General features: G+C 44.6%; 2 protein-coding genes across 2 annotated transcripts in view; one reads left to right on the forward strand and one right to left on the reverse strand.

Moving 5' to 3' along the window:
- RAD54B (RAD54 homolog B) overlaps positions 1 to 1,296 on the reverse strand; it is a 114,626-nt gene extending 113,330 nt beyond the window's left edge. The window contains exon 1 of the mRNA XM_068237663.1: positions 1,234 to 1,296. The gene's annotated coding sequence lies outside the window, so the exon portion shown is untranslated. The remainder of the gene's footprint in view (positions 1 to 1,233) is intronic.
- A 407-nt stretch (positions 1,297 to 1,703) lies between these two features.
- LOC137519436 (E3 ubiquitin-protein ligase NRDP1-like) lies at positions 1,704 to 18,670 on the forward strand. The gene is made up of 5 exons (XM_068238390.1): positions 1,704 to 1,748; positions 9,302 to 9,412; positions 10,600 to 10,811; positions 16,023 to 16,162; positions 18,504 to 18,670. Exons 1-5 carry the CDS (start codon positions 1,737 to 1,739, stop codon positions 18,668 to 18,670), a joined length of 642 nt encoding a protein of 213 aa, XP_068094491.1. The 5' UTR covers positions 1,704 to 1,736.
- The last annotated feature ends 7,927 nt before the right edge of the window (positions 18,671 to 26,597 follow it).

The raw sequence follows: 26,597 nt of genomic DNA on the forward strand, positions 1-26,597 counted from the left end.
GTGGAGCAGACAGTGAGCCACGGGTAGACACAGTGGAGCAGACAGTGAGCCACGGGTAGACACAGTGGAGCAGACAGTGAGCCACGGGTAGACACAGTGGAGCAGACAGTGAGCCACGGGTAGACACAGTGGAGCAGACAGTGAGCCACGGGTAGACACAGTGGAGCAGACAGTGAGCCACGGGTAGACACAGTGGAGCAGACAGTGAGCCACGGGTAGACACAGTGGAGCAGACAGTGAGCCACGGGTAGATACAGTGGAGCAGACAGTGAGCCACGGGTAGATACAGTGGAGCAGACAGTGAGCCACGGGTAGATACAGTGGAGCAGACAGTGAGCCACAGGCAGATACAGTGGAGCAGGGGTGAGCCACAGGCAGATACAGTGGAGCAGGGGTGAGCCACAGGCAGATACAGTGGAGCAGGGGTGAGCCACAGGCAGATACAGTGGAGCAGGGGTGAGCCACAGGCAGATACAGTGGAGCAGGGGTGAGCCACAGGCAGATACAGTGGAGCAGGGGTGAGCCACAGGCAGATACAGTGGAGCAGGGGTGAGCCACAGGCAGATACAGTGGAGCAGGGGTGAGCCACAGGTAGATACAGTGGAGCAGGGGTGAGCCACAGGCAGATACAGTGGAGCAGGGGTGAGCCACAGGCAGATACAGTGGAGCAGGGGTGAGCCACAGGCAGATACAGTGGAGCAGGGGTGAGCCACAGGTAGATACAGTGGAGCAGGGGTGAGCCACAGGTAGATACAGTGGAGCAGGGGTGAGCCACAGGTAGACACAGTGGAGCAGGGGTGAGCCACAGGTAGATACAGGGCGTGAGCCATGGGGGCTATCTGCAGGGGGAGGTGTGAGCTATGAAGTACACTTGGGGTAGGGAGGAAACTTTGCAAGGTAAAGGAAGCACAAGTTTTTAGTCACGTCCCTCAGCTTGGCGCACATTATAGTGTGCCCAGATTCTCCCCATACTGCCTACAGAGGATAGTGCTCTGTATTGTGAGGGTAGTTGGCGCGCACACCCTTGTGATCGCTCAGCGGCACTAGTCCCAGTCCGAGCACACACGGATCCACCACGGATCTGAACTCTCTCTCCCTAGACATCGTGTACAGCAGCCCGCCGCTTCCTGCTCAGCGTCCGTGCTGATGGGATTCCATCCATTGCAATCTAAGTACATACAATTAATTCACACAACAAAAGGTATAGATCTGCCAGACAAAACAATCACTCACAAGTTATGACAAATTCTCCACAGAGCTCTCCCAGGCAGCAGCGCGGGAAATGCAAGAGTGGAGACCGGAGTGCTGATTGGAGGAGCGAGGGGGTAGGGGCGGGGCTCTCCTCCGGGCAGTGTGGCTGCTGTTGGATTTTCTTCATGTGGTTGGGTTGAGACTCGAGGGGGATTGGCGATTATAACAAAAACTTCCTGAGTATGGATGGTGGTGACTTCAGGGGCAGGAGGGCGCTGTCTGCATGGAGCTGTAATGTTTTTACTATTTGTGTGGGTTTTCATTGGGGAGCTCTGTCAGTTTCTTCCAAATCCCTACCCCCCCCCCCCCCCCCACCACCACCACCACCAAAAAAAAAAAAAATCGCCTGAGGGGTATAAGTGGCATTGATGTGGGCACTGTTTACTGTAATGTGTCAGTGAGTCATTCACACCTCATCAGAAGCAATGTAGCTTGTAGCTGATTCTGTTGCCACAACACAGAAGTGCACAAGGTGACTGCGCACAATGTCAATCAAGGTACATGTTGGTCGCAGGGGAGTAGCAATAGGGGTTGCAGAGGCAAGAGAGGCTCCAGCCTCAGGGCACAGTTTAGGAGGGGGCGCACAACAAGTGGCGTAGCAATAGGGGTTGCAGAGGCACTTCCTAAATCACAGTATAAGCTGTTTATTGGTCATGTGGTGGTAATAATCATTTCTATAGATGCTTTGAATAGTAGTAATCATTAACAAACTGTTCCCCATCCTCTCTTGCACCTCTAATACAGTAGATGACCTTGGCAGGTCTTGTTGCGCCATATCAATTGTTATAAATAGAGTGCTTGGGGGGGCCCAATGTAAAACTCGCACCGGGGCCCGTAGCTCCATAGCTACGCCACTACGCACAACTCAATTAGCTATCAATCCGCTACTGTGTTTGAAGCAAAGAGAAAGAAGAAAAGAGGATACATAGCAGTGACTGCAAACCAGACAACGAGATGAAGTGTTGGGAGCCCTGGGGCACCTTTTAGTCTAATAGCAATCAGTGTGTGTCGGCTGGGGTGGGAGGGATGGAGGGGCACAGCAATCAGTGTGTGACGGCTGGGGTGGTAGGGATGGAGGGGCACAGCAATCAGTGTGTGACGGCTGGGATGGAGGAGCGCAGCAATCAGTGTGTGACGGCTGGGGTGGGAGGGATGGAGGGGCACAGCAATCAGTGTGTGACGGCTGGGGTGGTAGGGATGGAGGGGCACAGCAAATCGGTGTGTGACGGCTGGGATGGAGGGGAGCAGCAATCAGTGTGTGACGGCTGGGGTGGCAGGGATGGAGGGGCGCACTTTGGGGTCTCAGCATTGGGTGCTGGAGGGCCTTGTCCCGGGTCTGTGCAGAGGTTGTGACCGCATCGGGCCCAGAGGGCCCGCGAAGGGCCCTCCCTTAACTGCAGTATTAGCGCTCTATTGGTCCTGTGCTCATAATAATCCCTTCTATAGATGCTTTGAATAGTGGTAATCATTAAGGCCTGGAACCCACTGAAATCCGCAAAACGCAACCGCTAGCGTTTTGTCTGAGCGGTTTGCAAGCGGATTCAGGCGCGTTTTCGGTCGTGTTTTGCAACAGTGTAATTTTTTGCTCAGCGGTTGTGTAGCGTTTTGCGTTTCGCGTTTTTATCCTGGTTGGTCCTGTGAATTATTTTTAATTTTGTTACAGTGTGCTGAACCGCAATATGCTAGCAAAACCGCTCAGTTTAGGTTTTGCTGAGCGTTTCTGCTAGCGTTTCAATACTTTACATTGAAGCGCTAATGCTCCCAAAATGCTGCAGGTCCTGCGTTTGCGTTTCTGGGAATTCCTGGCTATTAATGATACCTTTTGCTGAACGATCGTTTACGAACGATTCTTCATATGAACGATCGGAAATTATTTTGGCACCACTAACGGACAAAAATCTTGCTGGGATTAATTTGAAATAAAAAGATTGGGATCGATTCAGAAATCAGATTTGATTTCATTAAAGTACACCTGAGATGGGCAGGAGAGAAAAAAATATACATACCTGAGGCTACCTCCAGGCTGATAACTCCCTCGCCATCCTCCTGTGCCGTCTTGATCTTTGGCAATTGGCCCCGGAAAGAACCAATTGCAAACTATGGTGGAAAATTCAAATATCCCATTGCTGGGAGTCTCCATTCTGCTTGCTAGGAATCTACAGTAACAGGTGGTAGAAATGTTGTTGTTCAAGTAAGATAGAAAATTTACACGTGAAAAACACTTGGAAAGGAGATGAAACACAGACGAAGAACAGACAAATTACAGATGAACACAAAAGATAAGCTTAGGCTGGTTGCACACCTAATATTAGCGATGCCGTGCAAACGGTGCAGAAATCAGCCTTCATATGACCCTGCGCCATGGTGTGACGACAGGGCCATATGCATAGCACCGCCCCCGACTAGTTATGTACTCCCTGCAGGAAGTGTGTCAATGGGATTCCCATCGGTCTGCGCATCGCACCGTGCTCCCATCATGCACACTGTCTTTGCCACTCATCGACTTGCATAATCTATGTGGTAGGCACGGAACATGCAGTAACGCTCTGGAGCCTTTGCATCGGTATTGCGACGATTGGGATGCCCCTGACACACCGCGTCGCATGGCATGAGGTGTGCAAATCTCCGTAGACTTGCATGGTCCTTGTGGCGGGGAAGAGTGATGCGGTGCGACGCAGTGAGCAGGTGTGCAAGGGGGTTTCAAACACATCAGGCAAACACAGCATTGCGGAGAACGCTAGCATTTTTACCACCAATAAAAGACTATGGGCAAACACGACGACACATTAACCACTTCAGCCTATGACTCATCTTACCTTAAAGTAGATCCGAGATGAATCACTAACTATAACAACAAGTAACTTGTCTATATATCTTTTCTAAAGTTTAGGTAGTTCACACAGCAAATCTAGCCGCAAACAGCTTCAACAGTTTATGATTATTTATTCCTGTGATACAATGAGGGCGGCCATGTTCTGTTTGTCACATTACACACAGGCAAGCTGATAGCATCTCCAGCCCTCAGCTCAATCTCCTTCCTTCCCTCTGCCTCTGAAATCTCTGGCTAGTAACCTTCTCCTCCTCCTGCCCAGACTGAGCTCCCATAAGCCCTTGGTACATGAGTCTGAGAATGCCAAGGCACTCTGAAGCTGTGGGCAAGGCTTATTTAGTTTATAGTGAATTAGAGTGTTAAAACAAAACAAAAAAAGTATTTGGCTTGAGGAATGCCATATAAACTATATGAAAGAAACGCAATTATGCAATGAGTAAAAGTTTATCTTGGAACCACTTTAACACCAAAAGCCATTTTTACCTGTTATCGCTCCTCCTATTCATTTGGCCATAACTTTATTAACTTAGTCTCATACTTGAATGATCTATATCTTGTTTTTTTGGCACAAATTAGGCTTTTTGTGGGTGATACTTGTTTTCAGTAATTACTTTATTTTCTATGCATTTTATAGTCAATTACAAGAAAAAATACACAATTTCTTCAATTCCATCCCCTAGAGTTTTAAAATAAGCAATGATACTATAAATAAAACTCGCCTATTTTATTTGCCCATCAGTCCCGGCTACCAAAAAACTTAAATTACGTCCCTAGTACAATGTATGGTAACAATATATTATTTGGAAATAAAGGTGTATGTTTTTCAGTTTTTTTGTGTGTGTGTCCTGTCAATTGCCACAAATAACAGCAATATACCCTCATGACATATATATTTTTTTAAAAAAAGCCCTAAGGCAATTATTTATGGATTTTGTTTTTTACTTTTTTATAACGTTTGCTTGGTAAATGGGGTGGGGCTTTGAAAGGGATTAATTTCATTATTTCTTTTAGGCCTCTTTTCCACGGACAGCTGAACTGTGTGCTCAGCAAGCAGCTACCAGGCAGCAGCAAGCAGTTGTGAGAGTTTAAAGAGACTCCGTAACAAAAATTGCATCCTGTTTTTTATCATCCTACAAGTTCCAAAAGCTATTCTAATGTTTTCTGGCTTACTGCAGCACTTTATACTATCACTGTCTCTGTAATAAATCAATGTATCTTTCCCCTGTCAGACTTGTCGGCCTCTGTCTGGAAGGCTGCCAAGTTCTTCAGTGTTGTGGTTCTGCTATGAACTCACCCTTCCAGGCCCCTCTCTGCACACTGCCTGTGTGTTATTTAGATTAGAGCAGCTTCTCTCTTATCTTTTACAAGCTGGATAAATCGTCCTCTGAGCTGGCTGGGCTTTCACATACTGAGGTATTACAAACAAGGGCAAAGCTGTTTGCAGGAAGAAAAGAGCAGCCTGAAACTTCAGTGCATGGGGGAAAGAAACACACAAATGATCTCTTGAGATTCAAAAGGAATGCTGTATACAGCCTGCTTGTGTATGGATGTATTTTTCTATGTGTGGACATACTGTACATCAACCTACTTCCTGTTTTGGTGGCCATTTTGTTTGTTTACAAACAAACTTTTTAAAACTGTTTTTAACCACTTTTAATGCGGCGAGGAGCGGCAAAATTGTGACAGAGGGTAATAGGAGATGTCCTCTAACGCACTGGTATGTTTACTTTTGAGCGATTTTAACAATACAGATTCTCTTTAAGAGGCATTTCACTGCTTATCAACTGTCTGTGGAAAAGAGGCCTCATGAAAAGTGTGTGGTGTCTGCAATTTAACTTTTCGCCACTAGATGGCTCTAGAAACAATCCTGATTTATCAGGATGTTTCTTTTTTTTTTTTTTCACTTTCGTTTCGTTACGTTCTTATGAATGGACATGGCCCCTGTTCGGGGTCATGTCCATTCATTACAAGCACTGTGATCGGTTCGGGGAAGCTTTTCTTCTTTCTTCCCTTCCCCAATCACCAACACGGTAATTCTGCTGGGTAACAGCGGGGGCATGCGTGCGCACCAGCCGCTTAAACACTGGAGAGATATGTAAATACCGCACTTCACTTGCGTCAGGCTTTTGAACTCAGGGCCCTTTCACACGGGCAGCTGACAAGCAGTGAAGTCACCGCCTGTCAGCTGCTCTCCTGCACCGGCCAGGCACTTGTTAGTGCAGACATGTCACAGTTCTCTGTCGTCCAGTAACACCACGTTCTGCACTGGTGGGCGGCAGAAAGGAGGCTGAACTGCTCGGCAAATGCACAGTTCAGCCGTCCGTCTGAAAGGGGCCCTAGGGCCCTTTTCCACGAGCAGTTGAAAACACTGGTAACTGCTCGCTGCAGCCTAGTAACTGCTCACTGCTGCCTGGTAACTGCTTGCTGCTGCCTGGTAACTGCTTGCTGAGTACACAGTTCAACTCTCCGTGGAAATGAGCCCTAGCGAATATTCCGCAGAAATCACCTGTCAACACTAACCTCCTTTGATAAATTTCAGAAAGTAAACCCTGACTAATTAATTTATAAATTAACCCATTTAGGATTTTTGGTACGCATATCTACGCCCCTTTAAACTTCACGTGCGGATCAGGGGGGTAGATATGCATACTGTTATCTTACCGTCACGTTCACGATCCCCGCGCCATTTTCGTTTGATCCACCGTTGCAGCCCCCTCCATCTGTGATCAGGATGTGAGAATCTTTTATTCTCAATCCCGATCACCGTTCCCGTGTCTTCTGAGAGCTTGATAAAGTCACACAAGCTCTCAGAACCTAACACTTCAGTGTTTCTTCAGTGTTCTATTAACCTCCCTGGCTAAGCCGCCGCGGAGGATTGCTCAGGCCCTGGTTGACCGATTTTCACAATTTTTTTGTTGTTGCACGCAGCTAGCACTTTGCTAGCTGCGTGCATAGCTCGATTGCCGCCGATTCGCCGCTACCCGCCGCGTTAGAGGCCCCCCCCCCAGACTCTGTGCACAGCCTGGCCAATCAGTGGCAGGCAGCGCTGAAGGGTGGATCGGGACTCTCTCTGACGTCACGACATCGGTGACGTCATCCCGATCGTCGCCATGGCGACGGGGGAAGCCAAACAGGAAATCCCATTCTGAACGGGATTTCCTGTTTGCTCTGATCGCCGGAGGGGATTGGAAGGGGTATGGGGGTGCCGCTGCACATCGGCTATTATGTAGCTAAAGCTAGGCTAGCTACATGATTAAAAAAAAATTTTAAAGTGCTGTGCTGCACCCTGGCGGTTTTAATAGACCGCCAGGGAGGTTAAAGCGGTATCGTCACCATAAAAATCAAATTTCAACAGCAACTGGTCTGAGTGTATTAAGTGATAAAGATGCTAATCCTGCATTCAAAACTTTCAAAACTTTTTCTGCTGTTATGATTTGGAGTTATCACATACTTCAAGAGGAACTCCAGTGAAAATAATGTAGTAAAAAAAGTGCTTCATTTTTTACCATAATTATGTATAAATGATTTAGTCAGTGTTTGCTCAAATGTAAAATCTTTCCTCTCCCCGATTTACATTCTGACATTTATTACATGGTGACATTTTTACTGTGGGCAGGTTATGTAGCTGCTCCTAGCTGTTTTGGCTGTTAGAGACAGCTGTAAACAGCTAATTCCTGTCTGTGAGCATTGTTACATTGTGGCAGTTTGCCCACAGTATCGCGGTACTCAGAGCTTCTTGTGGGAGGGGTTTCAGCACAAAATCAGTCATACAGCGCCCCCTGATGGTCTGTTTGTGAAAATCATTATATTTCTCATGTAAAAGGGGGTATCAGCTACTGATTGGGATAAAGTTAAATTCTAGGTTGCAGTTTCTCTTTAAGGAACACTGGCCCTTTAGTAGTCGTGCCAAAGAATTTCATGCTGGGGGTTCTTTTTATCTATAATCTATTCCTCCTCTTCCCTTTATTTCCCTGCCAGCTTCTTATCTGAAACCTGATCCCCTACTCACTATTGTTTACAAGCAAGACTGAGGCGACTCAGCGATTGGAGGAGACAAGAAAAAAGTAAAGGGCAGAAATTACATCACAAGTTAGCCTTAACTGTGGGCAAAAGACATGGCCCCCACCAGGAACAGAATTATCGTAATTTACTATATAACATTCACTGAAATCAAAACGTGGGCAGTATAATACATGTGTAATGTAAGTAGATCCAGTATTTATCTACTTATATATGTGTTTTTTTTTCCCTGGCATAGTATGGCTGATCCTACTGCTTTAATAGAAACACGGTCTCAGTAGCACCATCTTGTGGCCAAAAAGTAAAAATGCACCTAATTATACCAGTATATTGTTTTACATAGAAAGTTTATTATTATTTTATTTTATTACTTTTAACCCCTTCCAACCCTGCCCCAAAGTTACAGAAATAAAACACTTGTTAAAAAAAAAAATGAAAAATATTACATCATTTAATTTTTTTTTTACATAAATAGTTATCTTAGGTACTTTTCTAATATGGAAGTCATGAGACTATATTACTGTTTATTTTGCCCAAAAAAAGTCTTGTAATAAGTGAAATAGTTACAAAAATCCCTAAACGGAAAAATGCTGCTTTATTTCCAGATAAAATATTATCATCATACATTGTACTAGGGACACAACTAAAACGTTCTAATAACTGGGATAAATGGGAAAATAAAATGTGTGGGGTTTATGTATCAAAGCACGTTTTATTTTAAAACTATAATGGCTGAAAACTGAGAGATAATTATTTTTTTATTTTTTTCCTTATTATTCCATTTACAATGCATATAAAATAAAATAATTCATAGCAAAAACTACCACCCAAAGAAAGCCTAATTTGTGGTGAAAAAAACAATACATAGATCATTTCAGCGTGATAAGTAACAATAAAGTTATCGCTGAATGAATGGGAGGAGCGCTGAAATGTGAAAGTTGTTTTGGTTTTTAAGAGAAAAAAACCTGTGATCCTGAAATGGTTAATATTGTAAAACAATAATCAATTTTATTATCTTAAGTCGGTTACAGTTCCTCTTTAAGTTCCTCTTTTTCCGAACCTCTCAGAGTTTTGCTATCCAGAGATTGGTTTTCCCAGTGAACAGTGGTGTATTGTTTACATGGCTGGTCCGGGCACGCTGGCCACTGGAGAGCTGTCTCTTAGGAAACACAACAAGTCATCCTCTTTCTTTGTTCTTAGGATGGGGAAGGGAATAAAACGCCAGAGAACTCATCAGTGCAGCACGGCCAGACTCTGCCAGCTCCTGCACAAACTCTCTCCAGCTCTCCTGCTGCATTCCGCTCCCACTGGGTAAGTTTCATCATGAAGGGGGCAGGTTGTGGTGTTTTATTATACTATGGGAAGATAAGATGATGAGCTGTGGATAGAGTGGGAATTATTGAAGACTTTTTAGAAATGGAAGAAGACAACATGTCTGTGATGGCTGAAGACTCCTCCTGGCAATATTTAGTTATTATTTGCTGGGCCTTTCAGCCTGTGCGTGCATTTATACTTTACCTGTCCGCTGTCACCTGCTGCAGGGCCCGTGTATTTTCCACTTCCGCCATTTGCGCATCATATGCTGCCGATGTATAGCATGTGGAGCGTGTGTGACGTCGCACATGCGCTACATGCTATACATCGGCAGCGTGTGAGGTACAAATAGAGGAAGCGGAAGAGGCATGGGCAACGCAGCTGGCTACAGCGGACAAGTAAAGTATAAATGCATGCACAGGGGCTCACATTTACACTAGGGGGGCAGCGGTGAGGAGGCAGATACAACGTCACAAGACCAATTCCTGAGAGATTTTATGTTGAAATTTGGAATCGGCCTGTGGTTAACGGAGGCAACTAGATCGATCAGAGTGATCAGTCGATCACCCGCCAAAATGGATAGATATATGGGTACCTTAATTGTAGCTAGAACAACAAAAATCAGTTTTCACATATGTATAGATATATACATTAAACCATGGGGTCTAATATCAAGGCCAGTGTTCTCCCCAGGCTCTTTTAGCCGGGTGCTCCACCCGACTAGTTTTGGTGAGCACCCGGCTGTCATCTCTTCTGAGTTGTGCAGAGAAACACCGGCCCAGTATTCCCTCATCTTGCCCCACCCGGCTACTTTTCCATGCCACCCGGCTGGAAAAAATTTCTGGGGAGAACACTGAAGGCTTCTGTGATATCCCCAGTCTCCTAGTACTGTATCTGGAATATGACATGTATTGTAATAGGTAAGTGTCCCCATTACATTAAACAAGAGCAGAGAACAGGCACAAGGGTACTGCTTGCTGTGCATGGGTCCAGCATGTTGGGTGGCTGGACAGAGGTCTGAGCTGCAGTGATCAATACACAGATGCTTAGTATGAAGCCTTTTTTCTGCTGCACAACACATGTATACTTCACCAACGTGACACATATGGACCAAGCAGAAGTAACGTGATGAGATCTGAGTGATACGATCAGTGTCTGTCGTTGTGCTGTTACTTCTCTTGCAGACAGTGATGGGTTACGATGTTGAGCGATTCCTGGGATATGTGAACGATGGTCTTCTGTGCTGTATATGCCGGGATGTATTGGAAGAGCCACTGCAGGCACCCTGTGAACATGCCTTCTGTACAGCCTGTATACATGGATGGCTTGTTCTCCACAATAATTGTCCCGAAGACAGACAGCCGCTGGCTGTTACCGACCTGAAGCCCTTACACAGGTAATATCCTACCACTTGCGGTCCTGTGCACTGCTACCGGTAGCACAATATTAGGGCGTCACTCAGATTAAAAAAGAGTCACATGCAGCAGAAAATTGCGTCATGTATGCAAATCCCTCTAAGGTTACGTGGGATGGCTAGAGGGATACGGATGTGATCGCACATCACAGCAAGTGCTACAGTGGAAACAGGCCCTTAAAGGATAACTAAAGTGGCACTAAGGTGCCCAGTTAAACTTACCTGGGACTTCTTCCAACTCCCTGTAGTCATCCTGGTCAGGGCCAGTTCTAGACTTTTTGCTGCCTGAGGCAAATTCCCCCCCCCCCCCCCTGCCCCCCACCCATTTTGGAATTATTGCACAGCACTCGACTATTTACTCTGCTTCAATTAATGTTCTCACATAACATGCTGCAGCTCAACACAATAGCACACTGGCTGTGAGTCTGTGACAAACAAACTGCTCACCCTCAGCCACTCCATTCCTCCTCAGTCCGGACAGCAGTGCCACCTCCTCCCTTCTGCTGTGCAAGTCAAATGAAACACTGCTGCTCTCCTTCCTCACTCACTGTCATACTCCTAACACAGCACAACAAGCTGCTTTTCCCCAATGATGACCTCTTCACCTCGTTTGCTCTCCTCTCACTTCTCCTGCTACTCTGACTGCATGCTGTTAGTGTAAACACAGTACAAACACGCTGCTCCTGTAATCTCTGCATCTGATGCAAGTGTTTTACCTTGCTTCATGAGAGAATTGGTCCTGGTCCCACGCAACCGTTCCGCTCTTCTCTGTACAGCAGCTGTGTCTTCCAAAAGCTGTCTGATTGAGCCAGTCGCGGGCTACTGCACATGCGCAGCTCAGACAGCACGCCTCTTCAATCATGCTCCTGCAGTTGCAATTTTTACTAACTGCGCAAGCGCATAATGCTCCTAGCTACAGGTGTGCTATTGAGGAGATGTGGCTGCTGTACATGCAGTTAAAGAGGATCTTCACCAAAAAGGGGTAAAAAAGAAATCAATACATTGCAAAATGAGAAGTTAAAAATAGAGGAGAGATCAAGAAATGATTGACATTTTCCATGTAATTTGTTCATATTGTTTGATCCACAATCAGCCAGCATGTCATCATCTTTACTACTGGCAGACATGAAAAAAAGACAGACAGCACCAACTGCCATTATCTATAACCATGCCCCCTAACAATGCAATAGGCTAAAATGTTGTTTTTTTTAAAGTACATATGCACAGAGGGAGATACTGGTTGCTTGGCAGTTGGAAACAGCTGCTATTTCCCACAATGCAACAAGGCTTACTGACAGGAAACTGTCAGGACCACGGTCATGACATCATACTGTGGGAGGGGTTTCACCACAGTATCAGCCATACAGACACCCCTGATGATCTATTTGAGAACATTTGAAGATTTCTCATGGGAAAGTGGATATCAGCTACTGATTGGGATGAAGTTCAATCTTTGGTTACAGTTCCTTTTTAAACTGGGTACCTTAGTGTCACTTTTAATGCCTTAGTAAGTTAGTTGCAGACAATGTCAGTCACGTTGCCCACAATAACAAGGTGGTTGTCCTCTGCAGACTCACAGAACCGCCACAGTCCACCCTTCCCCATGCTGCCTGCTAGACATGGTCAGTGAGATGCTAATAATCACACAAATTGACTTGAAGTTGTATGCATATTGAAATCTTGCCAATCTAAACTGTCAGGAAGTGCTTTCTATTGGCCTAGTGCATTTATGGTGACGAGTTTCGGTGTAAAACGGCCCAGACTTTTGTGATTTAATCTGTGCTGCCTCCCAGCACGCATGCTGCATAGTCTGTAAAACTGGGGAATAATATGTCATAGCTGTTCTTGTAAATGACTCCACACTCACACAATAACAAACAATTTACCCCAAATCCCATTCAGAATTCCAGCGTGCGTTGCTTAGCGATGTACCAGTTAATGGTGTTTCTGTTTGGATAGCCAGTGGGTGAATGCTCTGCTGTAGTGTTAGCAGATAGCTTTTAGTGATGTGCATTGTGATCTGTACACAACATAGGCAATAAACCCTCAGCCTTTCTTGTCCTACCAGAGAAGGACTGAAAGCAAAAAATGCTGTCATTTAAATGGTACTATTATATAGGGCTACAATATGCACAGAATGGGACTTGGAATGTTGACAAGTGAAGATAAAATCACTGTTGTCACGACCGAAGCGTTTTGTACCCCTATAAAAAAGATCTGCATGCAAGGCTTGCTGTAAGAATAAATGAGTTCCCAAGACAAATACAACCACCAACAGAGATGCTAGCCATCACTCTGGTGTAATGGAGATCCAGGCATCGGCCAGATTTATGGACAGGAAAGCCGACTGCAAACCACCGCCAACGTACCCCCGGGACTGGGAGCAGAGAATGCGGAAGCCAATATGTGTAGAGAAGAAGGGAAACTCTGAAGCACCGGATAGCAGTAAATAGTTCAATCTTTATTAAGCACAATGTGGACAGACAGCAAATCGTAGCTTACGCGTTTCGGAGCGAGCGTGGCGCCTTAGTCATAGCTAAAGTACAGAATTGTCAAAGGTAATCTTTAAAGGCAGGTTGGAAACACCCACAATGCGAGTCACACCTGTCTTAAAGAGACATATACATGTATGGTTAAAAATCATGCAGCTGATTAATCAGTTAAAAACCACAGCTGTCTCTTACAAAGAAAGCTCTTATTCAGAGGGATGGTGTGAAGTGTGACTTCTCTGTAACGATTGCGGAATTATTTCCGTGGTCAGCGCACAGGACGCGCGCCGACACTACGGAAATCCTCCACAACCGTGTAAATTGAGAGAACCCAGCTATGGTGCTATGCAGATGAAGCTGTGGAGCGCAGAGGAACACAGCCTCTGCACTGCCACAGACGCCAGATGGGAATTGTACGAGTTGAAGCAATGCAGGGCAAGATCGCCCTTAAAGAGAGAGAGAACACAGAGACAGAATGTATATGTGTCCACCAATCTAGTCGCCACCCAGCAACGGTGAACACACAACAATGGAAATTAAGTGGGAACGCAATCGCCATAGTGGCGATTGCCAACAGTGACACAAGACCGAGCAGGACAGAGCACGAGAGTAGCAAGAAGGCACAACCAGTAACAGCAATAAGAACAACAAGGAAAATAACAAACGCTAACTAAACGCAAACACCGCACTCATTCGCAACAGCGAACGTGTTTAATCACGATCACCGCGCGTTAGGTGCCCAGTGATAAGCGTGCCACCCTAACTAACCAAAGAAAAACAGACACGAAATAGAGAACGCGAACGCTTGCTAAACGGTTACCTCACTGAGCCTACAGCAAGCGTTCGTACAAGACAAGACAGACAGATGGGGCTACCAGTAGCAATCGCTGCTCTGGCTAGCACCCCTAAGACAGAACACAGAAGGAACCACCGCTGCTACCGCTAGAGCGGATGCGATCCAGACAGATGGAGCAGCCAGTAGCAACCGCAGCTCTGGCCTACACTCCCAGACAGACAGAACGATTTCCTGTCAACCACCGCTGGCGACAAGACAATCGAGACAGAGAGACAGAACAAGGCAATACAGAATACAACCTGACTGCACTAGAAGGGATGCCTAGTGCAGTCCCCAGGAATTACTCTAAGATAATCTTTAGCAAGCAAGCAAGGCTGATTCTCCAGGAGAGTTTTGCAGGAACAAACCTTCATGACCAGCAAAGGATTCTGGGAGAACAAGGTATTTATACTGCAAGCCTTCAAAGGAGGCGGGTAGACAATTTGCATGACAAGTGTATGCAAATTCCTCAGCAGAGCAACTCTGAAACTTGCAAAGAAAAGACAGGTCTCTTTTCCAAAGACCTGCAGCCCTCAGACTTAAAGAATGGACAAACAGCTGTCTGCCCGTGCAGACAGCTGAGCAGATCATTACATTCTCTAAACTGTTTGATGAACAGTGTCCTATTTCCCATCCCCCGCTGATGAAAACTTTTGTTTGCTCTTAATTATAATTAATTACAGCATTCCTTATCTGCCTGCTATTTCTGAAGATGGCAGGCCACAGAATTGGGTAATAAAAGCCTCTTACAAACATTTAAATGTCAAAAAAGAGGTATGTCAGAATTCTAGCGGTTTATTTATGCAGGAAAAGCTGTCATATGTGTATGTTTTAAGTTTTAATGTCCTATGCAAAATGTCATTGTAAACTGTAAAGTTGGGTTACTTCTTTAAAATATTGCTCTCGTACTTCTCAGCATATTCCAGGCAGTGAAACTCATAATTAGATTATTTTAGTTTAGAAGCTAAAACATTCTAAAACATAAACAAGAATATGTTAGAATCATCTTTCAAATGTCAAGGTTATAGATAAGCGTACTGTGTGACTGTGTGAGGACTGAATAGAAACAAGTCACATTACTGCACCAATCATATATATATATATATATATATATATATATATATATATATATATATATATATATATATATATATATATACACACACACACACACTCAGTTATTACACATAAATATTAATAATCAATACAGTCCTTCTAAAGAAAGAAATAATTATTAGCCTATTGAGGCTTCCCCCATTCTCCTCCATCCCACGGTGGCGGCGAAAATCCTCCCGGAATGAAGGGGATGTAAATATTTACCTCCCGGGCTACAGCACAGAACAGCTACAGCGCAGTAGGGCAGACCCAACAGAGATTGGCTATTGTCGCCTATCTCCGTGCGGAGTGCCGCAACATCGCCCCCGCTGGAGCCAGCGCTTGTTAGCCTTGTCGAGGGAGGATTCCGGGACACTTCGGGGGAGCCAGCGCTGGACTGCCTGCAGCTGCAGCGGAGGGGGAAGCCTCATTCGGACCCCCGGTGAGTACCCCCCAGGGGGCGTTTTTTTTTGTTACAGGGTCTCTTTAACAGGAAGATTTGGATTTGGGATCATCAAGAAGAGGTTAACAATGGGGGCATGTGGAAGGTATGCTTTGGTATTTGACTTGTATATTGTCAAAGAACCAAATTTTAATATATGAGACCCCAGGTGCTTAGTTTTAGCACCTGTGTTGAAGACAATAAAAAACTAGTATCCGTTATCGTTAACTGTGGTTTCAGGAGTTCACCTTAAAAACTCTGTTTATTGCAGCTTTAAAATATGCTAGAAGGACACAGGTATGAACTCATGTTTTAACTGTAATTTCTTTAAGGTACATGAGAAATGATCTGAGCAGACTTCAGATCCAGTGTAAGAACAGCCGAGGTGGATGCGGCATGGTGAGCTCACTGGAGTCTATAGACAGACACGAGAGAGAGTGTGACTACGGGCGCATGTCTTGTATAAACGCTGGTAGGTATACACATTGTAAAGATCATGATGTTTCCATGAAAACCAAGCTTTCAGCCCAATAATAATCAATTCACTTCACTACTGAGGGGGTTTTCCCCTTCTGTACAAGAGCAATTTTCACCTTTCAGCACTCCTTCCATTCATTCGCCTATTACTTTATTACTACTTATCACAACAAAATGATCTGTATCTTGTTTTTTTTTCACCACCAATTAGGCTTTCTTTGGGTGGTACATTTTGCTAAGAATTATTTTATTCTAAATGCATTTTAACAGAAAAATAAGAAAAAAATGGAAAAAAAATCATTATATCTCAGTCTTCGGCCATTATAGTTTTAAAATAATACATGCTACTGTAATTAAAACCCACACATTTTATTTGCCCATTTGTCCCGCTTATTGCAACATTTAAAATATTTCCCTAGTACAATGTCTGGTGCCAATATTTTAATTGGAAATAAAGGTGGATTTTTTTCAGTTTTGCGTCCATCACTATTTTACGTCCATCCATATTTTCAAAATTAACAGTAATATACCCTCTTGACATGCATATTAAAAAAAGTTCAGTCCCTAAGGTAACTATTTATGTACTTTTAAATTTTCATTTTATTTTGGTAATTAAGGGATAGTATGGGAGGTAAGTTGTTAATTTTAAATATATGTGCGAGTCTTTTTTATTAAAATAAATGTATGTACTATAGGTGTAATTTTACTATTTGGCCACAAGATGTACTTGCATATTATTTCCTGTTAGCGTACTATTAGTACACTAACAGAAAGCAATGTGTGGATGTGTTACTTTGTAGTTTCAATTACCGCAGACATCTCATTGATGCCCGGCTATCATTGACACTGGGACTTAAGCCCAATCTACACGATACGATTCTTTATACGATTCGATTACGATTCTATTTACGATCCAATTGAATCCGACATGTCCGATCAGGATTCGATTCGATTCAATTCGATTTGCCATTGTTTTGCAATGGCAAATCGAATTGAATCGAATCGAATCCCGATCGCACATGTCGGATTTAATCGGATCGTAAATAGAATCGTAATCGAACCGTATAAAGAATTGTATCATGTAGATTGGGCTTTAGATCAGCGTTCCCATTCATTCATCTCCCATCTAACGGGCGGCGTCGAGAATGCACGTGGGAACGAGCGGCGGCTGTTGGATTCAATAGATGATTATCTACATGCCTGGGCAGAAACTGAAGTCCTGTAGGACGTAGATAATACGTCTCAAATTACACAAGTGGTTAAAGAGGCACTGTAGTGACATATAGTAGAAAGCAGTAAATTATTAAGGATAATTTTCCTAGTTTCTGCATCAGAAACGCTATATATTTTGTACTTGCTTTGGAACTAGCAGTAAACAAGCATTCTGTAGAGATCTCCTGACAGGGCTAAATTTTCAATCTCAGCGAGGAAAGTTTGCACAATGGGCAGACACTGACTAAATAATTTTTAAATTAATATTGTAAAGAAGAAAAAAAAAAAAAACAATTTTATTCATTAAATTATTTTCACTAAAGTTCCTCTTTAAAGTGACCCTAAGCAATTTAAATTCCTAGTTCAGCCTTCTATTTTTGTCAATGTTTGTGATTGTAAATAGTGTAGTGTTATTGGCGAGACAGCTGTCCATACACACCTTCTCCTATCCTATCATCACTCGTACAAGGTATCCAGGCAGCAGTCCATTTCTGTGTGCGTAGATCAGCAATACTCCTGATGCTTGTATGACTATTGTGTCTGGGCTTATAATTGGTTCTGTCTTTCTCAGTCCTCTGGTGGGATTGTGTCTCTATGGTAGCAGGAAACTTGGGTGCCGATAGCAACGTAAGTTTTGGGCACTGTCATAGGCGCCCTTTGAAATAGCGGTATTGAGGGTAAATTTGGGCACCCAATAAATAGAGGGTGCTAGGTCCAGAGCTCAATGCTTATTGGATGCCCAAATTACCCCTCAATGCCACTATTTCAATGGGTGCCTATGGCGACACCTGAAACAAATGTGTTTTTGGAAATATTTTTTGTGGTGACTGGCCGGGGATAGGGGACGGTTAAGGTTGGAAGGCGGGAAAGGTTGGGCATGGGGGGAAATGGTTAAGGTTAGGCATCAGGCAGGGTGCTTGGACAGAGGGAACAGTTAGGGTTAGGCACCAGGTTGGAAATTTGTGCATGGATGGGGGGGGGGGGGGTCTGTTATGGTTAGGTGTCAGAAAGCAAACACTTTCATTCATGAAAAACTGATGCCAACCATCAAAAACTGACAGGACTGGGCACCTTTTTATGTGTGAACCAAGCCTGAATGTACATGCCGCCCATTCTCCCAACAGGCTGTCCTGCCCAGTTTGATCGGAGAAACCTGGATGGCCACCTGGCAGTGTGTGAACATCGGAATCGGGAGTGCCCCGATGGCTGTGGTTATGCCATTCTTAGTGCTGAGGATCTACAACATAACTGCATAGCTGAACTGAGGACAGAACTTGAGCTTCTGAGGTAAGCACCTTTAAATTACTGTTACAATTTACAGTCTTTTTCCTGGTCAGACTTTTGACTAAAATGTTTCGTGGGGAAATCACAATCTGCTGTGTGCAGAAGCACCTTGTACAGAGGTCTCCTTGGACTTTGTACAGAGGTCTCCTTGGACTTTGTACAGAGGTCTCCCTGGACTTTGTACAGAGGTCTCCCTGGACTTTGTACAGAGGTCTCCCTGGACTTTGTACAGAGGTCTCCCTGGACTTTGTACAGAGGTCTCCCTGGACTTTGTACAGAGGTCTCCCTGGACTTTGTACAGAGGTCTCCCTGGACTTTGTACAGAGGTCTCCCTGGACTTTGTACAGAGGTCTCCATGGACTTTGTACAGAAGTCTCCATGGACTTTGTACAGAGGTCTCCATGGACTTTGTACAGAGGTCTCTTTGGACTTTGTACAGAGGTCTCCTTGGACTTTGTACAGAGGTCTCCTTGGACTTTGTACAGAGGTCTCCCTGGACTTTGTACAGAGGTCTCCCTGGACTTTGTACAGAGGTCTCCCTGGACTTTGTACAGAAGTCTCCATGGACTTTGTACAGAAGTCTCCTTGGACTTTGTACAGAAGTCTCCTTGGACTTTGTACAGAAGTCTCCATGGACTTTGTACAGAAGTCTCCTTGGACTTTGTGCAGAAGTCTCCTTGGACTTTGTGCAGAAGTCTCCTTGGACTTTGTGCAGAAGTCTCCTTGGACTTTGTGCAGAAGTCTCCTTGGACTTTGTGCAGAAGTCTCCTTGGACTTTGTGCAGAAGTCTCCTTGGACTTTGTGCAGAAGTCTCCTTGGACTTTGTGCAGAAGTCTCCTTGGACTTTGTGCAGAAGACTCCTTGGACTTTGTGCAGAAGTCTCCTTAGACTTTGTGCAGAAGTCTCCTTGGACTTTGTGCAGAAGTCTCCTTGGACTTTGTGCAGAAGTCTCCTTGGACTTTGTGCAGAAGTCTCCTTGGACTTTGTGCAGACGTCTCCTTGGACTTTGTACAGAGGTCTCTTTGGACTTTGTACAGAGGTCTCCTTGGACTTTGCACAGAGGTCGCCTTGGACTTTGTACAGAGGTCTCCCTGGACTTTGTACAGAGGTCTCCCTGGACTTTGTACAGAGGTCTCCCTGGACTTTGTACAGAGGTCTCCTTGGACTTTGTACAGAGGTCTCCATGGACTTTGTACAGAAGTCTCCATGGACTTTGTACAGAAGTCTCCATGGACTTTGTACAGAAGTCTCCTTGGACTTTGTACAGAAGTCTCCTTGGACTTTGTACAGAAGTCTCCTTGGACTTTGTACAGAAGTCTCCTTGGACTTTGTACAGAAGTCTCCTTGGACTTTGTACAGAAGTCTCCTTGGACTTTGTACAGAAGTCTCCTTGGACTTTGTACAGAAGTCTCCTTGGACTTTGTACAGAAGTCTCCTTGGACTTTGTACAGAAGTCTCCTTGGACTTTGTACAGAAGTCTCCTTGGACTTTTTGCAGAAGTCTCCTTGGACTTTGTGCAGAAGTCTCCTTGGACTTTGTACAGATGTCTCCTTGGACTTTGTACAGACGTCTCCTTGGACTTTGTACAGACGTCTCCCTGGACTTTTCTACAGAGGTCTCCTTGGACTTTGTACAGAAGTCTCCTTGGACTTTGTACAGAGGTCTCCTTGGACTTTGTACAAAGGTCTCCTTGGGCTTTGTACAGAGGTCTCCTTAGACTTTGTACAGAGGTCTCCTTGGACTTTGTACAGAGGTCTTCTTGGACTTTGTACAGAAGTCTCCTTGGACTTTGTACAGAGGTCTCCTTGGACTTTGTACAGAGGTCTCCTTGGACTTTGTACAGAGGTCTTCTTGGACTTTGTACAGAGGTCTTCTTGGACTTTGTACAGAGGTCTCATAGGACTTTGTCCAGAGGTCTCCTAGGACTTTGTTCAGAAGTCTCCTTGGACTTTGTACAGAAGTCTCCTTGGACTTTGTACAGAGGTCTCCTTGGACTTTGTACAAAGGTCTCCTTGGACTTTGTACAGAGGTCTCCTTGGACTTTGTACAGAGGTCTCCATGGACTTTGTACAGAGGTCTCTTTGGACTTTGTACAGAGGTCTCTTTGGACTTTGTACAGAGGTCTCCTTGGACTTTGCACAGAGGTCGCCTTGGACTTTGTACAGAGGTCTCCTTGGACTTTGTACAGAGGTCTCCTTGGACTTTGTACAGAGGTCTCCCTGGACTTTGTACAGAGGTCTCCCTGGACTTTGTACAGAGGTCTCCCTGGACTTTGTACAGAGGTCTCCCTGGACTTTGTACAGAGGTCTCCCTGGACTTTGTACAGAGGTCTCTTTGGACTTTGTACAGAGGTCTCCCTGAACTTTGTGGAGGTCTCCTTGGACTTTGTACAGTGGTCTCCTTGGACTTTGTACAGGGGTCTCAAATCTCCTCCATGCAGTTGTGATATGGCTGCTACTGGCAACTCGCACAGGCAGCTAGAAAGACTGGGACAGTGCTACAAGGTAATGAAAGAGAGGGGAGGACTGCCCAGCCAATGCTAATTGCGATAAAATAATTATTTTGCGCAATTACGACCATACATAATTATGATTTGGAAATTCAATTGATTTCCTGTAATCCATTTGTAATTTTCGTGTAATTTTGTGCCGACTTTAGCGGTCCATAGCCAAGCCCCCATACTATGCTAAGGAGAATAGTGGGGACAAGTAAAAAGAAACTGATTTTGAAAATGCAAATGAGAAATGGTTTTTAAACTCAGAAAAATGACAGTTTAAAAACAATATTTAAAATCAATTTTCAAAAACTACAAGGTCTTTTTGAAAAAAAAAATTGCCTTGTACTTACTATTCTCATTAACATGTGTAGCAATATTGGTGTTGATAGCATGTTCAGGTGAAACTTGAAAAATTAGAATATCATATAAAAGTCCATTTATTTCAGTGATTCAACTTAAAAGGTGAAACTAATATATTAAATAGGAACCCTTTGCAGGTGTTTTGGATCAATTAGCTGATTACAGTCTGACACTCTAATCAGCTAATTGAACATCTTCATTTCCTAATTAATGGTCTGAGATGTTGATTTGGGGTCTTCATAAGCTGTAAGCCATAAGCATCAAAATTAACAAATAAAGGCTTGAAATATCTCACTTTGCATGTAATGAGTCTATTTCATATGTTAGGTTCATTTTTTTAAGTTGAATTACCGGTACTCTTTGCCTCCTCCTTTCCCCTTGCGTACACTTCCTTCACTCACCAGTTCTTTCTCCCCCTCTGGAACTCCTGCAGCCCTGTTCTGTAGTCCTATATCAGTTATGAAAGACATTAATTACCATGGGACTACGGGGGAGTGGAGGAGGTGGCAGAGCAGACACAGGTTTGCTAGCAACATTGATGCATGTGGTGCCGCAGCAATAGCCTGCGGGCCTCATGCAATTAAATATTCAAAAGAATTTCAGGGCCCAACGGGAAAAGGCTCGGCAGGCCGCATTTGGCCCCCAGGCCTGACTTTGGACATGCCTGCTATAAACAAAACACAATTGCCATATGAATAAGCCATACAGTATATGGGTGGCTGTCTTCTCTTGTCTGCATTTTTTTCTGTAAGGACTGCTTAGCAGGCATGGTCGGAATAGGCGATTTCCATTTCCGGCACAATTCCGCATTCCGACATATACAAATTCCGTTACCGTTCCATTCCGACGGTGACGGTATACCCGGGCAGTTCCGCGGAATTCCGATTGATACGGAATTCCGTCGGAAAAATTTTAATCTCTCTCTCTCTCTCTCTCTCTCTCTCTCTCTCTCTCTCTCTCTCTCTCTCTCTCTCTCTCTCTCTCTCTCTCTCTCTCTCTCTCTCTCTCTCTCTCTCTCTCTCTCTCTCTCACTCTCACTCTCACTCTCACTCTCACTCTCACTCTCACTCTCACTCTCACTCTCACTCTCTCTCATGCAGTAGGGAATTGCAGATTTTCAAAACAGCTTATATACCATAGCTGGCATTTGAACCCAGAACCTAGTGTGTAGTAGGTATCTGTCTTACCCTCTAGACCATGACCCACACTACATGCTAAAGCTGGCGGTAGCATAAACCATACTTCCATTATGATCAATTCGATAGAAAAAGTAGCATGATTAAGGATTTGTACTTTTTGAAAAGCATGCTTATATACCATAGCTGGGATTTGAACCCAGGACCTAGTGTGTAGTAGGTATCTGTCTTACCCTCTAGACCATGAACCACACTGCATGGTAGTAGGTATCTGTCTTACCCACTAGTAAGGCTGAGGCTGGAGAGGCTGCAGCCTCAGGGCGCAGTGTAGGAGGGGGTGCACAATTCATTCAGCTGTCATTCCCAATTGTGTTTGAAGCAGAAAGAAATAAGAAAAGGTGATACATGGCAGCGACAGCAAGCCAGATAAGTAGAGATTAAGGTGTTGGTGGTGGGGGGGGGGCCCTGGGGCACCTCTTAGTGTAATAGCAATCAGTGTGTGACAGCTGGGGTGGGAGGGATGGGGGGGCGCACTGCTGTCTCAGCCTTGGGTGCTGAAGGACCTTGTCCCACCTCTGACCACACTACATGCTAAAGCCTGGCCCTGAGTGTGGTTGATGGTCTAGAGCAGTGGTCCTCAAACTAAGGCCCACGGGCCGAATGTGGCCCCCTAAGGCTTTCTTACCGGCCCCCCACACAGAAAATGTATTGCTTATAAATGCAGTCAGCTACATCTTTAAATATTGGTGGTCCACATATGGAATAGCAGTGCAGCACCCCCCATCCACATGGAAGCCAGAAAGCAGAAATTTTGCTGGTTTCCAATCAAATTCCACATCAGGTGACACTTGCTGTCCAATTGGCTTGCAGATTGTCACCTGGGTATGCTTCACTGTCTGGTCCGCAAAGACTTCTACATCATTTTATGTTTACTCCGGCCCACCAGCGGTCTGAAGTATGTTGACCCGGCCCTCAACCCAAAACGTTTGGGGACCCCTGGTCTAGAGGGTAAGACAGATACCTACTACACACTAGGTTCTGGGTTCAAATCGCAGCTATGGTATATAAGCATGCTTTTCAAAAAAGTACAAATCCTTAATCATGCTACTTTTTTCTATCGAATTGATCATAATGGAAGTATGGTTTATTCTACCGCCAGCTTTAGCATATAGTGTGGGTCATGGTCTAGAGGGTAAGACAGATACCTACTACACACTAGGTTCTGGGTTCAAATCCCAGCTATGGTATATAAGCTGTTTTGAAAATCTGCAATTCCCTACTGCATGAGATGGATGGATGAGATGGATGGATGAGATGGATGAGGAGGAGGAGGAGAGAGAGAGAGAGAGATATATTTCGGAAAATTCCGTCGGAATTATAAATTTTCCGCGGATTCCGTTTGAGAGGTATAGGAATTCCGATTTGACTACCGGAATCGGAATTAACCTAATTCCGTCCGGAATCACAAAACCAAGTGATGAACATTTGATCTCTACTTGCTATACAGTAATTCCAAAGCCCTGTTTGTAACACTCAGGACAGTGCTGGCCCCGGAATACAATCACTACTAAATCAAGGAGACCCACCATGTTCAAATCGGGGTTTAAGTGCTTTCCGATATTTAAGATCAAGGCCTATCAATGTTTCTCAAAGTCGACTTCCAGGTCTTTTTTTAGTTTGTTTTCTATAGTATGTAGAAAAGTAGTAAATCTATTACTGACAATGTACCCGATTAGAAATGTTCCCTCACTTCCTTGACCTGAGAGTGGGACCTCCATGGAGCTTTGTGGTTTTCAGTTAAAACTGGTGGTCCAGAAACAAGACACAGCAATAAAAATAACAGAGCAATTAGAACCAACGAAAAACAAAAACAAACAGATTCTCTATAACTATAAAAAAAAAACTGAAATGAAAGTCTGGAAGCAAATACCTAGGTTTTATTGAGAGCATATCTATGTATACTGTAGTGTTGTTTGGAAAGGGCTGATATTCATGTAGAAGGATCACTGTACCTGTGGGAGCACTTATCATACAAGGGGGGTATCTACGCCTGTAACGAAGGGGTGTGTGAGAAACACAGCTTTTACACAAGTGTCTGAACTCTTTCATCAGGTCAGAATGATCTGCAGAGTTGAAGAACGAAGCGGGAGATGGAATCCAGGCTGGACTCGCAGAGAAGACATATGGTGCAGAAAGAGAGCGTTCTCCAAAGTGAGACTGAAGAGCTGAAGGTAACCCCCAGTACTAAGTAGCCACCCAATATAGCTAGCCAGAGGTGGCCTCCAGTATTAGTTATAAGATTTATAATCCCAGCTAGGTCAGTATCTGTAAGAAGTTTGTATGTTCTCCCCGTGTCTGTGTGGGTTTCCTCTGGGTACTCCTGTTTCCTCCCACATCCAAAAAACATACAGATAATGTTAGTTGGCTTCCCCCTAAAATTGGCCCTAGACTACGATACATACAATACATACATAGACACAGGACTATGGTAGGGATTACATTGTGAGCCCCCTCAGAGGGACAGTTAAGTGACAAGAGAATATACTCTGTACAGCGCTACGGAAGATGTTGGCGCTATGTAAATTCTAAATAATAAATAAATAAGAAGCCCCCAACCTCAGTGTAGGAAGTTAGGGAGCACCCTCACCCGCCGGTGTAAGTAGCCAGAGAGCCCCCCTGTTTAGATGGACAATGATGCCCCCTCCCCGTTTAGTTAGCTAGAGAGCGCCCCCCCATTTTTAGCATTAACTCACTTTTCCGTAATCCACACGTGGCTCATGTCCTTCCTAGTCCTAGGTGTCCTGTCTCCCTGCAGGTAACAGCGCCCTCTGTGATAGGGAGGACCTGCAATGCCTGTGCATTCCAGAGAGGTGAGTTAACTTCTGTGCACTCAGCAGGCCTCCCTCCCCGGACCCTACAAACAGGCATGCTTATAGTGTGCGATAAGCACGGACATCAGAAGTACATAGACTGCACTGTCTGACGTTCTCAAATACACACCACTGCATACATTTTGATACAAACGCAGCGATGACCCATCCATTGCTAGTGAGTGGGATAAGCACCGCAACGGAGATACTGTGTGTCAACAACCCACGGCCACCTGCATTGCATAGTGAATGAGGCCTAAACGTAACACAAACAACATAACAGCTGTTTTGGGCTCAAGCTGACCTTGCTGCAAACTATTGCAGTCACTTAGTAAAAACACTTTGAAAGTATGACAAATAATAATGGCAGCATGGACAATTCCAGTGATTGGAAACAGAAATATGTCCAGTATTAACATTCCTGTTTCTGAGGCTTCCCCATCATTTTTCACATAATCTGAATCTCTGCTTATTATTATCACATAAAAATGCTGCCTGCTTCTGCCCATTTATGTACACATTTACATAAAGCACATTTTTGCAGCTGCTGCGATATCGGAGTATATGAATGGCCAGAGAGCAGGCTGTATTCTCCTACATCCAAACTCTTCACATAGATATTTGTGTTACAGCTTCTTCAGTCACCTTCCTGGGAGTAGATTTGCTGCAGCCAGAGATCAGCAGGACTGCCAGGCAACTGGTATTGTTTACAAGGAAAACAAATATGACAGCCTCATATCTCTCATCTTGGGTACATTTTTAATACACTGCTTTAAAGGACAACTAGTGAGAAGAAAATGGAGGATGCCATATTTACATCCTTTTAACCTGGAGACCGCCTAACGCCGATGGGCGTGGCCACGGCGGCAGCCCCAGGACCGCCTAACGGCGATTGGCGTCAAGTCCTGGGGCTGCAGTTTCTCAGGGAACGGCCGCGTGATCGTTTCCTGCCATTTCACGGAACAATCGCGGCTAGCAGGCTGCTTGTAAACGAAAGGGGAAAGAAATCCCCTTTATTTACATGCGTACAGGTCCCCGGCAGCGCTGTACGAGATCGGCGATCCCCCGCCT

The sequence above is a fragment of the Hyperolius riggenbachi genome, chromosome 5 (genome assembly GCF_040937935.1).
Source record: "Hyperolius riggenbachi isolate aHypRig1 chromosome 5, aHypRig1.pri, whole genome shotgun sequence".
Classification (NCBI taxonomy): domain Eukaryota; kingdom Metazoa; phylum Chordata; class Amphibia; order Anura; family Hyperoliidae; genus Hyperolius; species Hyperolius riggenbachi.

Bases quoted from the DNA above. Each gene is read 5' to 3' on its own strand.
- LOC137519436 (XM_068238390.1), top strand. The intron at 9,413-10,599 runs GTAAGTTTCATC...CTTCTCTTGCAG, and splicing joins CTGCATTCCGCTCCCACTGG to ACAGTGATGGGTTACGATGT. The intron at 16,163-18,503 runs GTAGGTATACAC...TTCTCCCAACAG, and splicing joins CATGTCTTGTATAAACGCTG to GCTGTCCTGCCCAGTTTGAT.